General features: G+C 45.1%; 1 protein-coding gene across 4 annotated transcripts in view; it reads right to left on the bottom strand.

Moving 5' to 3' along the window:
* Positions 1 to 17070, bottom strand: part of CAMKK1 (calcium/calmodulin dependent protein kinase kinase 1) — a 197512-nt gene that overhangs the window by 56619 nt on the left and 123823 nt on the right. For all 4 annotated transcript variants that reach the window (XM_054008395.1, XM_054008396.1, XM_054008393.1 and 1 more), the window contains exons 8-9: positions 12880 to 12901; positions 8772 to 8860 (exon numbers count right to left, since the gene is read on the bottom strand). In XM_054008395.1, the coding sequence (XP_053864370.1) occupies positions 8772 to 8860; positions 12880 to 12901 (111 nt within the window). The remainder of the gene's footprint in view (positions 1 to 8771; positions 8861 to 12879; positions 12902 to 17070) is intronic.

Genomic DNA, 17070 nt, shown 5'->3' with positions numbered 1-17070 from the left:
TTGGCCCAAATATATGTACTGTTCCACTTCTTCAATTTCTTCTCCTGTTACCGTTATTCGGGCTTTTCATAAGACGTCTGATCGCATGTATTTCGTTTTGCAACGGTTCATTTTCAGACCGACCTGACAGCTTTTCTTGTCGAGTCTTCGTCGCATGCTCTGCAGTTGGTTGGTGCTTTCGGCCATTAGTACGATGTCATCCGTGAATCTGAGATGAGAATTGTTCTCCATTTATATTAACACCACTCCTCCAATTGATCTTGTTCATAACCTTTTCAAGGCAGGCAGTAAATAGTTTTGGTGAAATCGTATCTCCTTGCTTTATGCCTTTCTCGATTGGGATGCGGAGGGGAGTTTCAAGGAGAGTAATGTCTGTTGTACATCCAGTATTCACTTCCTTCAACAAACTGATGTACTGCGTGTTAATGCCCTGCAATTCGAAGTACCTTAGTCCGAACTTACCGCGGGTCTAGACGCAGCAGGCAGGCAGGCTCCCCCGTCGATGCCGCGTACTCCTCTCACTGAGCTGGAGTACCGGCGTCGACGGCAAGCACTTCCGGGATCGATCCGGGATCGATTTATCGCGTCTAGACAAGACACGATAAATCAATCCCAGAAGATCGATCGCTTACATCCGGACCAGGAAGTAAGTATAGACATATCCTTGGAGCGTTGGGAGAGGGATGTTGATTCTTGATTTGAACAGTTCTGTATAGAAGTCCTTGCAGACTTCCTCCATCCCTGCTCTGTCAATTACTGTCTCTCTGTCCTTGTTCTTCAATGCTGTTATGCTCAATCTATACTGCACCAATTCCCGCTTGCATGTCCTGAGGCTCTTGCGTGATTCAGTTGTTTTAAGGAGCTTTTCTTTCCGGAAGTTCTCAAAGTCGTCCTTCAGTTTTTGCCGTATGATTTGAATACATTATAGATGTCCTCACCCTTTGTTCGCCCTTTCATAGGCAATACTCTCAGTAACTCTTCTTTTACGGTGAAGTCACTAAATACCATCCTCACCATAACTGCCAACTGCGCTGTGTCCGATATATCTGTTGACTCATCAAATTGCAGTGAAAACCAGTCACATATTTCCAAGTCATCCTTTAGCTGAGTTTGCATGTCGCTTGAAATTGCATGTATCCTCCTCGTAACTGTGTTGTCTGATAACTGCAAGTTTTGTATTGCCGACAAAATCTCACCCGTGTTAGGAAATCCTTGAAACAGGCAATCGGCACCAGTCAAAAATGCTTCCTTCAACAATTCACCATCTTGAAAAGGTTTTTTCTTCTTTGCGAGCAGAGGAGCAATTTTAAAGGAAGCAATAGTAGCACTTTTAGACTTTACACTTGCCTAGTGAAAATAGATTGCTGGGCAGATAGAAGAAAATTAATCAACTCAAATCAAACCTCTCTCAACTCAGATTTAAGTGGATGGCTAATGTCAAAAGAGCCGTGATTAGTTTGGAAATGGCGTTCGACATTATGTTTTTTCGGTACTGCAACAGCACCCCCGCACAATAAGCAAAACCATTTCCCTTTATTTTCAATAAAACAATAGGATTCTTCCCACTCTGCGTTGAAATAATACGTACGTTGTCTTTTATTTGAACCACTCATTTTGGGGCAAAATGTTAAAAAAATAAATAAATTGCAAAGCACAAGAAAACAGCAGTATCAGTGCAGGAAGAATACTCACATACAGGGCCAGCTCCAGGCATCAGTGGAGCAAGCACGTGCTTGGGGCAGCACATGCTACTGGGCAGCATTCCGTCCATTCTTGGGACGGCAGAATCTGAGCGGTTTTTTTTTTTTTTGGGCAGCAGTTCTGGGCAGCGCAGAGAGAAGCCGCGAGGACAGAGAACACTGGCACCTGCAGCCCCGGAGTACTCTGTCCCCAGCAGGTGTGGGGCCCCGGCATCTCTCCCATGCTGGGCACTAGGCGGGCCCCGCGCCTGCCGGGGACAGAGAACACTGGCGCCCGCAGCCTGCAGCCCCGGAGTTCTCTGTCCCCGGCAGGCGCAGGGCCGTGGCTTCTCTCCCTTGCTGGGCACTAGGCGGGCGCACATAAATGCCCTGGCGGGCGCCATGGCACCCACGGGCACTGTGTTGGGGACCATGGGTGTATGGTTACAGAGAATTCAGGAATGGAGGGGTTAACGTCCATGCAAAGTAGAAGGAGCCCCTCCCCCAAAGCCCTGTCCCAACTCACTCCACCCCCCCTCGCTTGTTCTCCCCCACCCTCACTCACTTTCAATGAGCTGGGGTAGGGGGCTGGGGTGCAGGAGGGTGTGAGGGGTGCAAGCTCTGGGAGGGAGTTTGGGTGCAGGCGGGGGCTCTGGGCTGGCGCAGAGTGTTGGGGTGCAGGAGGGGGTATAGGGTACTGGCTCTGGGAGAGGGGTCAGGGTTGGGGTGCTGAAGAGGTGGTATGGGGTGCTGACTCTGGGAGGGGGCTCAGGGTACAGGAGGGGGTTCACGGTGCTGGCTCCAGGAGTGGGCTCAGGGCTGGGGTGTGGCCTCCAGCGGCTCCTGGTTGGTGGTGCAGCACGGCTGCTGCTAAGGCAGGTTCCCTGCCTACCCTGGCCCCACGCCGCTCCTGGAAGGGGCCAACGCACCCATGGTGGGGGGGCACGTGCCTCCATGCGCTGCCCCTCTCTGCAACCACCACCCCTGCAGCTCCCATTGGCCACAGCTCCCCGTTGCCAGCCAATGGGAGCTGCGGCGGCGGTGCTTGCAAGCAGGAGCAGCATGCAGAGAGAGACTCCTGCCCCCCCGTCCCCGGGGCTGCGCTGGCCACTTCTGGGAGCGCCATGGGGCCGGGGTAGGCAGGGATCCTGCCTTAGCGGCAGCCCCACTGCACCACCAGAGATCGCAATCGACTGGGGGATCCTCTAGGATTGACCAGTCGATCGTGATTGACCATTTGGTGACCCACTGTCTTAAGGTATGATGCTTTCTACTCCAAATCCAAGGAGACTGAACAAACAATGACATCATTGTGAAAGCTTCATTCATTAAAGCAGGCCCTTGGAGAGTGAATCAGCATTCTGACTCACTAAGAATTTAGTTTAAATTATAATGTCTGTCTTGTGAGTGCTGTAATTGAATACCCAGACATGCACAGGCAGACACGACTGAATTCTGAAGTCCTAGAGCTTTGCCCGAATAAGGACTTCAGGAACATTCAGGCTTCAAAAGAGTACTGCAGCGACTGTGTGCCTGCCAAACCCCATATTGATAAATAGATTGCTTGGTGCAATTTTATATAACAAGCCTTTTCTCTCTCACCCGCACCTCAAACATGCACATGCGTGCACGCATGTGCACACACACTTACAGAGCCAATTTGGAAAGAGATGTAGTGTAGCCTCCACCTCCTTTTGTTAAACCAAATGTCAACTCCCAGCAAGAGAGAGATTTCTCGTTAAGGGATGTCAGCCTGACAGTTGTGGAAAAAACATCCTTCCTCTTTTACTTACTTTACCTGGTGCTGGTTTCCATGGTTCACCTGCCAAAGCAAATCTGCAGGACATCCAATTCATCGTTATTCAGCAAACCAATTTAAAGCGTGGTTATTGACAAGAAAATTAGCATTACGTCAACCTGGAAGAAACCTTACTAACTGTATTCAAGATGTCAAACCTCTAACCCACTGTACCTGAGATATTAAAAATAAAATATTCTAAGCAAATAAATGGGGTTTTCTTTTTACTCCAGCAAATCTGTAGATTTGTCAAGTGTTGTTTTAAACATTTTCAACCATGTTTAGGGTGGAAGATGGTCTGACTCTGAAATGTTGTGCCACTCCTATTTACAGGGATTCTGGGTTCTAAAACTGTTAGCTAATATTAAAGAAAAACAATTATTTGTTCTCTATATTGGGTAGGAAGTGTTGTCTAGGGATTAGGACTGGGGAACAGGAGTCAGGACTTGTGCATTGTACCCCTAGCTCTGCTTCTGACTCATTACGTAAGTCAAGATAACTTTTGGACAACTCAGTTTCCCAGGCTATAAAACGGGGATAACAAGACTTGCTTTCTCTCAAGGGGTATTGTGAAGCTTAAATAATGTTTGTTAAACTCTTTGAGTTGCTCAACTGAAATGCATTATCTAAGTGCACAATACATCATCATGGCCCTGTTTCAGAAAACACTTAAGTGCAGCACATGCTTAATTTTAAGCATGTGAACGTCCCCATCTCTGGTCAGCAAAGCACTTGAGCAGGTGCTTAACTCCCACTGGCTTCAATGCTACTTAAACACATGGTAGAGTGCTTTCACTCCCAGTTCAGGAAATGACTTTACAATACTAAGAAAAGCACTTGAGCATGTGGATATGGTGCTTTCCTGAATAGGGCTGCTTTCTTTGATCAGGGCCCTGTTGAATAAGGATGGGATTACTTATGTGCTTAAAGTTATGCATGTGTTTAAATGATTTGCTGAATTGGGATCTACCTGTGTGTGTACAAACACACATGGACAACACAAACACACACGCATGTGCACACCCTGCCTAGAGTTTAGGCAGGCGCAACTGGAATTATATTTAAATAAATGAAATTAATAAACTAAAAAAACAATGGTTTGGGGACATTTTTGTCACCCATTGTAATGTTACTCCTGGTCAGCTAATCTTGTGCCATTCACTGTCACACTGGCAAGGAAAGGTAAATGCTGATGGCTTGTAGTACTGTAACAGAATTTCATCTAATTTAGCATCAGATCCTCCCAATACCTCAGTTTTCTGAAGAAATGTCCCAGACTCCTGTGTATATCAGATACTCCAGAATCTAGTTTACTAAAACAACACAGATCAAGAAAACAAAAGCAGACATCTGGCAGCCTCAAGCTAGGTCTTCCCCTGCTCAATCGGGGCACCTCACAGTGCTTAGCAGTCCACTACACTATGACTCTCCTAAGGGTTTTTGTTCCTGCCTGTCACTGCACACAGCTCCAGCCAGGCTTTTGCCTCTGGCTGGTAGGGAAAAACTTCTGCTCCAGTCTTCTCTCTAACTCTATATCCCAGTAAGAATCTCCCTACAGGTGTCTCTCTCTCAACTGAGCAGGCTCCCTTTTATAAGAAGCACCAACCCCTGGCTACCATTGGGTGACGCATGGACACCTAACCCAACCACTGGCAACGGATAATTAGGCACAGGTGGGGCTGAGCCCAACTCTCCTTATGGGGCCAGCCCACTCTGACAGGCACCAATAATTAACTTAAGCCAATATTTCTACAGTATTACATAGGCAGGCCTGTATTCAGTCATAGCCATTTTCCATCTAAAACAAGATGGACCACATTGTTCTTGATTAATACATTCCAGTTTGTGACAAGAATCCAGTTTTTAACATCTAATTTAATAAAACACAACTAGCAATGATGCAGTTACTGCTGTGAACATTGTGAGCTTAGAACAGCTGCATGGTGATTGAGTCTAGCAAATTACATAACAATTATGTATGCTTACATTAAAATTACCTTGCAATCTTTGGATTGCCTGGCAACACTTTCCTTCAGTATGCACAAATGGTGCACTTTTCTCTGTAATTACATAGTAATTGCTATGCATTTACACAGCAGTTGCAATAGAGCATATTTCTTAACTTTTAGCAGCTAATAAAACAAATGGTTACCCAAAAGCCTAAAACAAAACATCCTATTGTTTTTGCTATTATCACTAATAAAACATCTTATTTGTTTGTGTTACCCAGTCTCATCCCACCTCCCCACCTCCACATTTTTTGGATTATCTTTTAGACTGTAAATATTTTGGGGCAGGGGCTGTCATTTATTACGTGCACACCCAGTGCCAAGCAAAACAGGCCCCTGATCTCTGTGCGGGCATCTAGGCACTATCAGAATATAAACATTAATAACAAAAACTACAATTTTTCTAACCTATAAACTCTACTGGCAAAATGGTCTTGGACCCTGCAGCCTTAACTCATAGTACAATCCCATTGACTGTAAGTATTTATTTCATTTCCATTCAGTTGCTGGTATTGTCCACCTTTAGTTTCAGATGGAAGACAGAACTAATGTATTGCAGCGTGTGATATGAATATGGCCTTGTGAATGATCTTCCTTCATCTCAGCAAAGCCTGCTGTGCTCGTTAGGGACATTCACATTCCAGTTACCCTTTCAGAGCCGGCTCTTCTGTAAAAGAGCCAAGCAATACCTAAAGCTTTGTTTAGCCTATGGGGAGAGCAGTAGAGCTCCCTGTGTCTTTCTGAGATCCAATTAACTGAAGGCAGACAAGGCTCTAAGTACATATTACAGGATAATACATTTCTTTTAGACTGACAAGGCTATGTCTTTGCTTTTTAAAAACATGGTCAGTGGAAGTGATTTAGAAATTATTCCCTCTGGTTCAGTAAGACAAACAGATTTTTCCTAAGGGTTGAAACAGTGGAAAACGTTGCATTTCAGACTATGGAAGCAAAACAGGTTAGGTTAGGTTACATATCTAGAAGTCTCCCTACGGTCTGATCCTTCAACTCTGACTTACTACTCACAGCTTGTGTTGGAAGGTGTGATTCAATATGCGTGAGGGTAACACAAACTAGCCCATAGACAGCTTTACTAAAGTTGTCAATGAAACTACTGTCCTGAATAAAGGCTGTATGATGAGACCTCTAGAGTGAAATCCTGGATAATCAGGATAATACCTACCCCAATGTGAAACATTGACAACTATGGATGAAAAGTGTTATAAAAAGTACAAAACTGTATTATTATTATATCACTTATTAAAGCAGCATGTCACAGCCATTACTATCAGTCTCAAGGAAAGAAACTGCTGTTGGTATATTGCCTTATGGCCTTTGCACTGAAGTTAACAAGAGTTTTCATAGAATCATAGAATATCAGCGTTGGAAGGGACCTCAGGAGGTCATCTAGTCCAACCCCCTGCTCAAAGCAGGACCAATCCCCATCTAAATCAAATTTTGCCTTTGACTTCAGTGGAGCCAGGATTTCATTCCTAGTCTCTGAGGCCCAGATTCTCCAAGGTATTTAGGTGCCTAACTCCCACTGAAGTCAATTTGAGTTAGGTACCTAAATATCTTGGAGGACCTGGGCCTAAAACTCTTTGGTACAGCAGTGGCCAGAGACACTGTTCAATCATATTAATTCCAGCCATGAAATACTGCAAAGGGACGTCTAAGAGAGCCATTTGTATGTACAGTCCTAGCCCTTAAGAAAACTAAACTGCAGCTCAGTAACCTCAGGATCTGCAGTTTCCAGGTATTCCTCTAGTAAATATAGGGAAATACAAGGGAATAGAAAGATACCAATGTAATTGTCCCTATCTGATGTAAATCTGGCATATTTTGAAGGGCCACCATTCCCCGTGACAGCACACATACAGCAAACTTCAGCAATATTTAAATAATATTAGGAAGTCTGGCTCTGTCAATGCTAAGAAAGGGAAGCCTTAAATGGAGAACCCCAGCCAGGAAGGAAGGAATTTCCTCCCGCACCTAGATAATGAACTCCAGGTTGCAGATCACAAGGAAGGATCATATGCATCCAAAGAAGTGGGCTGTAGTCCACGAAAGCTTATGCTCTAAGAAATTTGTTAGTCTCTAAGGTGCCACAAGTACTCCTGTTCTTTTTGCGGATACAGACTAACACGGCTGCTACTCTGAAACAAGGAATTAAGGAGACCATCTAGTAGAGACTCAGATACCATGGTGATGAGTGTGGTGTAAAAACCCAACTGATAGCTTAGATACAGCAAGTGAACTCTGGAATGCTAGATCTCTGCTCAGTGCAGAAAAGGAAGGCACATTAAGGAGTCCATAAATTAATCTTTGATCCTGATTCCTGAGGGCCAGTGTGCATCGATCCCAGTAAGAGCTAGTCAGTCAAAGGTTGCTCTTATCCCACTAGCATAGGGTCCACCACACAACCACTCCCTTCCTCCCCCAACATTTCCCTACACGCGGGGTGAGGCAGCTGACACAGGGGCTGTCTTCATTATCTTTATGTCAGCAGTGATATGCCAGTTCCCTTATGCCAGGGAAATTCCCTGATGACCATTTAAAGATAAAATCTGGCCCTTTTGTAGTGCTCAAACCTGGATCTTAGATGAGAATCTGGCCCAAAATACTTGGGAACTCATCTGCCAGGTTAGAGGGTGAAACACAATATTTGATTTATTAAAATAAATTGTGCAATAGCCCATTAAAAATATATAGATGCTGAATACTGAATGAGGATTCTGTGAAATACACAAGCCACCAGCTGTGATGGCAGGTGATGAGGTGGCATGTTCTCCCCATGTCACAGCCCTGAGTAATGATGAGTCACTGAGATGCATTCCAAAGGGAGCAGACAAGGACAGATGCCCTCCAGCTGCAAGCTCTTCCCCCACAGCTCAGCTGGAAGCAGCGCAAATTCACTTCAACTGAAGCTAATTGACTTTCTTAGCCTGTGTCTTTGCAAATGCTGTTTCCTGGCTTCAGCCAAGCTTGGCACAGCTGTAAGGATTAAAGTCTACAATTTCTATCCAAGAGAGTTAACAAAAAAAAAAAAATTACTAATCGTTTTCATAGTGCCAATTTAAAGAACGGCTGCCACTGAATAACTGTGATACGGCCTATACAAAACCAGGCTGAGACGGGTCATTGCCAATCTTGCAAACCCCTCCATATATGATAGAGAGTATCCTTTTACTCCTGACAGTTCACCAGTGACTAAAAGATTGGCTTCAAACAAGAATGTAGGTCAATGCAATGCTTTGTAAAGGTGCAACTGATCTTGGTACTCACAGTACTCTATGCCCAAGACAATGTCCTTAAAGTAGAGCCGAGCCTGCTCTTCAGTGAATGGCTGGTCAGTTGGCACCTCCATGACAGGACTGAAAGGAAAAAGGCAGTCAGCTAGTAAACAGAGCTCTTGGGTTCTATTTCTGTCTGTGACTTTGCATGGTCTTGGGCAAGTAATTTCAGACCAGATTTACAAAAGTGCTCAGCAACCACAATGGGGACCAGATTTTCAAAAGAGCTCAGCTCCCATTCAGGGACCTACGTAAGTGCTCATCATCTGGCATCTCCCATTCTGACACTTAGGGATAGATTTTCAAAAGACCCAGCCTGCTGAGCTCACTGGAAAATCTGGCCATTTACTTTGGTGCCTAAGTGGGAGCTGAGCTCTTTTGAAAATCTGACCCCTAGGACTTGATTTCAGAGGCCTGAGCACCCATAACTCCAGCTGAAGGCAATGGGAGCTGGGCATACTCTCAGCACTTCTAAAAATCAGGCCCTAATTGTCTGTTTCCCCTTCTGTAAAATCAGGATAATACCTACCCCAATGTGAAACATTGACAACCATGGAGAAAAAGTGTTATAAAAAGTGCAAAACTGTATTATTTATTATTATATCATTTATTAAAGAAGCATGTCACAGTCATTACTATCAGTCTCACAGAAAGAAACTGCTGTTGGTATATTGCCTTATGGCCTTTACAAGCACCATACAGTTGGCACATAACTTGCATATCAAAAGTAGTCTTCCAAAGGCCTGATTTGACATTATGCTAGTTAGGATTTGCTCCTGAAGAAAAGGGCAATAAAACCAGTGTCGTCCAGGTTTCAATGAGACCAGACTAAGGGCTAAATATTCCCTTGTAGGGTTTGACATTAACATGAAAATATTTCTGATTTATCATTTTAGCAGCTCTTAAAACCCTGTTTTCCTGTTCAAGGTTCAGTACAGCTGCGAAAAAGTCTCAAGAGTCAGATTGAAAACTTCCTTTTCCCCACCCTGGTGGCCCCCTTTATGTCTTCATTGTTAAAGGACGTGCAGAATCTCTTAAGTGACCCTCTTCTCCCCTGCCCACAGGTGAGAGCCAAGCGTAAATGGCAATAGAGGGCCAAGACCCTACAAGCACTTTCTGAGAGGTAAGGAGCACATTCAACTCTCAATGATGACAATGGGAAGTGTGGGTGCTTAACATCTTGCAGGATTCTGCCTGATTCTGCAATGTATTTGGCACTGATGCAGCAAAACACTCTTTAACTTTAAGCATGTGAGTATTCCCACTGACTTCAAGAGACTTAAGGGTGTGCTTAAATGCTGTGCTGGATCCGAGCCAGAGCTCTCAGTATCTTGCAGGATTGAGCCCTTGTTGAGAATCAATGCACAAGAGGTCTCCAGCGACTTAGCAGCAGCTACCCTCTCTTTTAACCACCCTGTCCACCCCCCATCCCATAGAGCTCAAGGAAGCTGGCAGCACCGCATCTCTCCTGTCAGAAAACTACTCTCTGTGCTTTTTAGGCCCCCCCCATTCTTTCACTAGATGAGCTTAATGGTCTGTTTCCATTTTTGTCACCGATTTCCAGCTTCCTCCCCCATCACATGGCAACATTTTCATGTCGCTGAATCCTGGGAGAAGCAATGGGAGCGACAGGACTGCTAATGAAGTATAATTGCCATCTGCTAGAGGTAGAAGGGTTGCTTCAAAAGAGAGGCACAGCCCCCCTTCGTGGCTGCAGCTGATTACAATGGCTTTTTCTGAGCTGTGCAGAGACTCAAAAGAGAGTTTTCTCCCTTCCCCAAAGTGACAACTGTTGTCCTGATCACCAGTAAGACCTTCCTTGCCTCTCATCCTGTCACCATTCACCTGCAAGAGACGGCAGCCCAGAAAAAAGTGGTAAAGGGAAATAAAATGTATGGAATCTCCCTGCAGATTTAGCTCTCCTAATCCCTCTTCCTTTTTTTCTGCATTACAGGCCCATTCCAAGTGCAATTAAAGTCAATGGAAAGGCTCCCAGTGACTTCCTTGGGAGTTGAACCTGGCCCTAAATAAAGTATGGGAGGGGAGTTTGGAAAGAGGAGCTTCTGGATTTGTCTACACTGCAAAATGAAGACCTGATTGTAGCATGGCTAAGCGTATCTGCGTTAGCATTAATCTGGCACAGGCTAGCAACCAGAGTACAAGCCCTCCAAGGATCCTGGGTATATGCTCTGGTTGCTGGCCCATGCTGCCACTACTGTTACCCGGGCTAGCTAGATTAAAGCTAATATGGCTATGCCTACCTATGCTACAATCAGAACTTCACTTTGCAGTGTGCACATAGCCTCAATGGTTAAACCTTCCTTTCATGTCTTGTACCATTTCTTCTGGTTAGCTCCAAAGTAGAAGTAACAAGTACTGGAGAGACTTAGGGCTCAATTCTGCCTTGAAATAAATGGTAACTGAGGGTGCTCAGTACCTTGTAATATTACACCCTTAGGATCCAATCTGACCTAGGACCTACTGAAATCAATGAGGGTGTTTCTACTGACCCCTAATTAAGGGCCTGATCCAAAGCCAAATGAAGCCAATGGAAAGACTATTATTGTCTTCCGTGGTTGCTAAGAGTGGGATTTTCAAAAGTGCTCACCACTGCCTCAACTCTCATGCCACTGAAGTCAGTGGGAGTTTTAGCAGTGGCTTCAATCGGAGTAGAGTGAGGCCACTGCCAAACGCCCTAAACTACCACAACATGCTACACAACACAATAGACTCTGTTCAGGAAAAGGCTACCCTTCAATTGGCTTAGATAGTGAAAAGCTTTTCATCTTCTACTAGATGAGGCCTAAAACCATCACCCCACCATTATAATGACGTTAATAGCAACAACCCTGCCACACAGCGCAGTGACACATGAATATGCTATGATATTTTAAAACCGTATCGCGACCCTGTATCGTTGGGGTTTTTTGGTTGAGCCAGGATTCCAACCCGTGTTTCTACCTGGCAGTGGTACTCTGGAAAGCATTTTCAGCCATTACCTCTACTCATTTGGAGCAGAAAATTCTAATGATGATCTCATTTTACTCTGTGATGGTCATCAATTGTTTGCTGCAATAACAACTATCGTGTCACACTGAAAATTGCGCATCACGTGCACATCAGACTGCATCTGTGCTACAGCATGCAGAGGTTCTCACTTGCATTGGCTACTGTCAGAAGACAGGATACTGGGCTAGATGGACCGCTGGTCTGACCCAGTACGGACGTTCTTATGTTGGAGGACCCAGCAAAAGAGCAGAGCCCACATCAGAATCTAAAGAACTGAAAGTGAGTGTTAGGCCCCAAGAGAAACAAAAGCAAAGCAGCAGGTAAGGAAGGATGGTCTTGTGGCAAAGGCACTAGACTATGATACAGATTTGTGTTCAATTGCTTACTGTGATAGAGGCTCTCTGTCTGACCTTGACTGCTTCATCTCTCTCTGACACTGGGGCATTCAAAAACGTGGTCAGTAATACTTCCCTTTTCCCTTCCTGGACCTGGCTTGCATATTAAGATTGTAAGCTCTTCAGGATCTGCTGTAAACTGTATCTGTCCCAAAGATCTGGATAATGTAATGTGTGGAGGTGGAAAAGCTCCTGCATTTACAAAATGTTGTCTCTCAAATAATTCGGGCGAGGGAGAATTCAATAGTGATTGGCATAAGGTTAGACACTGGTGAGTAAACGAGTGCAAGGAACTCTAAGGAAACATACCCTATACATAGACATGACAGAAGAGGGTATAAGGTGGAAGTTACTTTAACTTACATTATTTAAAAACTTCTTCTGGTCACTTGACATGTAAGTTAATCAAGTCAGACTCCCTTCACCAGATTCTGAAAACAGTTATGCCAGTGTAAATCTCAGTGACTACAAAATCTAGAGAGTATCTGATTTACAGTGGTGTAACTGCAATCAGAATCTGTCTCCTTCGCACCCACTTAGTGACATACAACTGGCACCATCTTACACATCGCCTCTGCATTTCACCCAGGGAGTTAGTGAATGAGTCCTCCTCCATTCAGAAGCTGGCTCTCCATCTGATGAGAACTGCAAACACCTAAACATTCTATTCCCCAAAGTCTCCTGCGGGCTACTTACCCCTTACGCAGAAGGTCAAACACTGAAAGAAAAAGAAAAAAAAGCAACCATGGGTAAGAGGGAAGGAATCCAATTTAGTGCAGACACACATTTCTAGCATATTTGCCTATAAAATAAACACAGTCCCAGAACCATTGTAATCAATTTATCCCACCCAACACGGCAATGCAGAATTAAAAGAGCTTGTTGCTTTAGCAGAGACAAATATAACTACATAGGCCAGCTCCAATTGGGAGACAACAGATGCCAATTTACGAACCCTACTTCTATTCTCCTGGCTTCCAGACCCTCTTGATTTGATTTTCCCTTCTTGCATAACAGCATTGTTTTTTGTATCACTGCAATAATATCAATAGCAAAACATGATATGGTATGAATGTGTATCCTCACTAGTAATGTATTAAATTGGCAGGATAGTTCTCCTTTATTCGACATTGGTGAGGCCTCATCTGGAATACTGTGTCCAGTTTTGGGCCCCACACTACAAGAAGGATGTGGAAAAATTGGAAAGAGTCCAGCGGAGGGCAACAAAAATGATTAGGGGTCTGGAGCACATGACTTATGAGGAGAGGCTGAGGGAACTGGGATTGTTTAGTCTGCAGAAGAGAAGAATGAGGGGGGGGATTTGATAGCAGCCTTCAACTACCTGAAGGGGGGTTCCAAAGAGGATGGAGCTCGGCTGTTCTCATTGGTGACAGATGACAGAACAAGGAGCAATGGTCTCAAGTTGCAGTGGGGGAGGTCCAGGTTGGATATCAGGAAAAACTATTTCACTACGAGGGTGGTGAAACACTGGAATGCGTTACCTAGGGAGGTGGTGGAGTCTCCTTTCTTGGAGGTTTTTAAGGTCCGGCTTGACAAAGCCCTGGCTGGGATGATTTAGCTGGGAATTGGTCCTGCTTTGAGCAGGGGGTTGGACTAGATGACCTCTTAAGGTCCCTTCCAACTCTGATATTCTATGATTCTATGATAGCTATGTAACTATCAACAGATAAAATGGATGCAATTATATGAGTTTGAAACATGCTCTAGTTTGTACAACTCTGAGTGTTCTCATTTTTATTATGGGTGAAACCGTGGCTTTGCTGAGTAAGCAGCAGCGCACTGTTGCACTTCTCCAGCCTGTGACTCAGAGTCCCAATCTGCATCTTAGTTCCCCACCCTGCTATGGGTGAGCAGGAGAGACAGGGAATAACCTGTACCAGCCTTATAGATTACTCCCCCCTCCTCACGAACAGTGTGCACTTATGCTGTATGGCATTGGATCCAGGAGTCTGCTCCCTCCCCATCCCATCTGTCCACATCCCAGTCACCTATCTCAGCCCTATTCCTAGTGCAGATTATTTCCTCTGCTGGAAGGCACACTGGGGCCTTGGCTCTGTCCCCCTGCACAGAAGAAGGAACAGTAGTAGCCCTGCAGAGGCTGCTCCACCACACAGTGAAGTAGGTAGCTGGCACACAGGAGTAAGGGGTAAAGCAATCCTCACACTTCTGTGGGGGAAGGATAGATGGGCCAGAGCCTGGTACCATCTGTTACTTGTTTTTCTTTCATAAAACCAAACCTTTTGAGATTCAATTAATAAAATACAAATAAAAAATTATGTAATAATTAAAAAACCGGTTAACCTACCTTTCTGTAACTGCTGTTCTTCAAGATGTGTTGCACATGTCCATTTCACTATAGGTATGTGTGCCCCCTGTGCACAGTGGTCAGAGAACTTTTTCCCCTCACTGGTTCCGGTCTGGCGCCATGCGCCACTGCATGGTGCTGTAAGAGGACAGATCTGCCCCAACCCCCCTCAGTTCCTTCTTACTGGATAGGCTCCGACAGAGAGGGGAATGAGAGCAGATTGTGGAATGGATATGTGCAACACATCTCGAAAAACAACAAAAACAATTCAGTGCTGCGATTGAAATAAGAGTGTTTGTCAAACCCCAGTTAAATTAATGAGCTGCCGTGTATTGTCTCTTTAAAGGAGCAATGAACTTAGCAACTTTGCTCAGTTTCAATGAGAGGGCTGGACATGGCAAGGAGATGTCTCCCAGGAATTCAGGAGTTGGGATTCACTGTCTGTTACCTGTTAGGCAACGTTTGGACTGGCAAAGTCCTGACGAGTTTGCTGGCAAGGCCGACAAGCTGGTATGTCAGGGAGCTATCACATATCTTAGCAGTAGCAAAACTCTCACTTGCTGAGGTTGAAACAGGTAACATAGTAACTCACAGTTCTGGGAACCTCAGCACTTCTCACATTGGCAGCTGGTTTTGGGGAAATTCAGGACTGGGAATGTTTTGGAATCACTTTGCAAAAAGTAACTGGGTGATAGAAACCAGGGTGTGGCCTGCTTGCTTCTCAGAGGACTGTTGGTGTCAGGCTGTGAGCTACAGCAGCACAGCATTTAAGACACCCAGAGTTACAGGGCAGGTAGTAACACAACCCCTTACTGGTCTGAGTTGAACCCCAAAACATCACAATGCTGTAGCCCAGGAGGCACAGAAACGTGACGTGACTTGCCCAGGATCACCCAGCAGGCTAGCAGCAGAGCTGGGAATAGAATCCAGGTCTCCGGAGTCCCAGTCCAGAGGACTACGCTGCCTTCCTTCCCCAAGCTGACGGAAGCATTCCTTCTTAGCCACTCTACAGAACTCAATTACCCAATACCTCAGATCAGAAAATTAAGATGTCAATGTAAAACTTGATAAAGATATTTAATTTTTTTTTTTTAATTATATAGTGATTAGAGCAGGACTCCTGAGCTCTATCTACGGCTCTGCCACTGCCTCACTCCGTGAACTTAGGTCAATCACTTAAATCTCTCTCTGCCTCAATTTATGCAGGTGTAAACAGGTGTAACACCAACTCACTGGGGTCTGCTGAGCAAAAACAGGGCTTAGGCTGGGAATTGGGTTGTAGCCTAAAGTCCGAAGTGGCTATCACTGCTCCATAATAGCATAGGGTTTCCCAGCAATGCAATTCCACCATTAAACACCTTTGTGTCTGATGTGTAGGCTCAGCTAGGCAGTAGGGTCCCGTACTGTTAGGGGGTGATCTGCCAAAACTAAGGAGACCTTTCCCTCACAAGTAGTTAAACAAGACACTGCAACACTAGCAAAATCCCAATGCAAACTCTCATCTGTAAAGTGAGACCGCTCTATTTACAGCAAAGACCTATTTGCTACCATACAGCAGTGATGTTAAAACAGATCAAGATGCAACTATAACATGCTGCAATATACTAAGGCCAACTTGTCTTTCTTTGAGGGCTCAGGAAGAAGCTGCTTTTGGCAGCATTTCATAATTCTATCATTTCCTCTCTCTCAGCTTCTCAGTTTTCTTAGCCCTGCTTTCTTAGCACCAAGCTCTGCATGGTGTACATGGATGCAAGAAATAAACAAGCCAATGTGCTTAAGTCTCAATAGCTCACTCTGTCCTGCACCTTCTCTTGTTTTCTATTCTACTTGATTGTCTACAGTACATTTTAGAAGGAAAGCCTGCCTGGTATTTCTGATCGTCCTGCTGGGAAGTGCTATCAATGGTGACACCATTCAGCTGAATGCCTGTCAGACAGCCTGAGCTCGAGACGTGTTGAGCACTTACCACGTCCTCTGACTTTAATGGGAATTACAGATACACAGCCAGATTCTCGGCTTTGCCAAGCTTATTCTTTGTAAAGCAGAGAGGGGTGGTTACAGCTCCCTGATTCTCTGCAGGCCCTTGTCCCAGGTTAGAGCAGCCTAGTAGCTGCTCTGTGTTCCCTGAGCATTGCAAAGGAAGCAGCGTGTGGATGAAAATCAGCCCCACTCAGGATTAGACCTAGATCTGCATACAGCATCACTGAGGCTAGGTCTACACTACCCGCCTGAATCAGCGGGTAGAAATCGACCTCTCGGGGATCGATTTATTGCGTCCCATCGGGACGCGACAATCGATCCCCAAATCGACGCTCTTACTCCACCAGCGAAGGTGGAAGTAAGGGCCGTCGACAGGAAGCCGCAGAGGTCGATTTTGCCGCCGTCCCTACAGCGGGGTAAGTCGGCTGCGATACGTCGAATTCAGCTACGCTATTCGCGTAGCTAAATTTGCTTATCTTAAATCAATCCCCCCCCTGTAGTGAAGACCTGCCCTGAGACATGTGGACGGAACAGTAAGGCTTGCACACCCTGCAGCGTGCTGCTACGCCTTGGCTTGGTTT

This window comes from Malaclemys terrapin, chromosome 18 (genome assembly GCF_027887155.1).
Source record: "Malaclemys terrapin pileata isolate rMalTer1 chromosome 18, rMalTer1.hap1, whole genome shotgun sequence".
Classification (NCBI taxonomy): Eukaryota; Metazoa; Chordata; order Testudines; family Emydidae; genus Malaclemys; species Malaclemys terrapin.
Note: the sequence above shows the minus strand (reverse complement) of the source record. Positions and strands in the feature narration are given on the sequence as shown.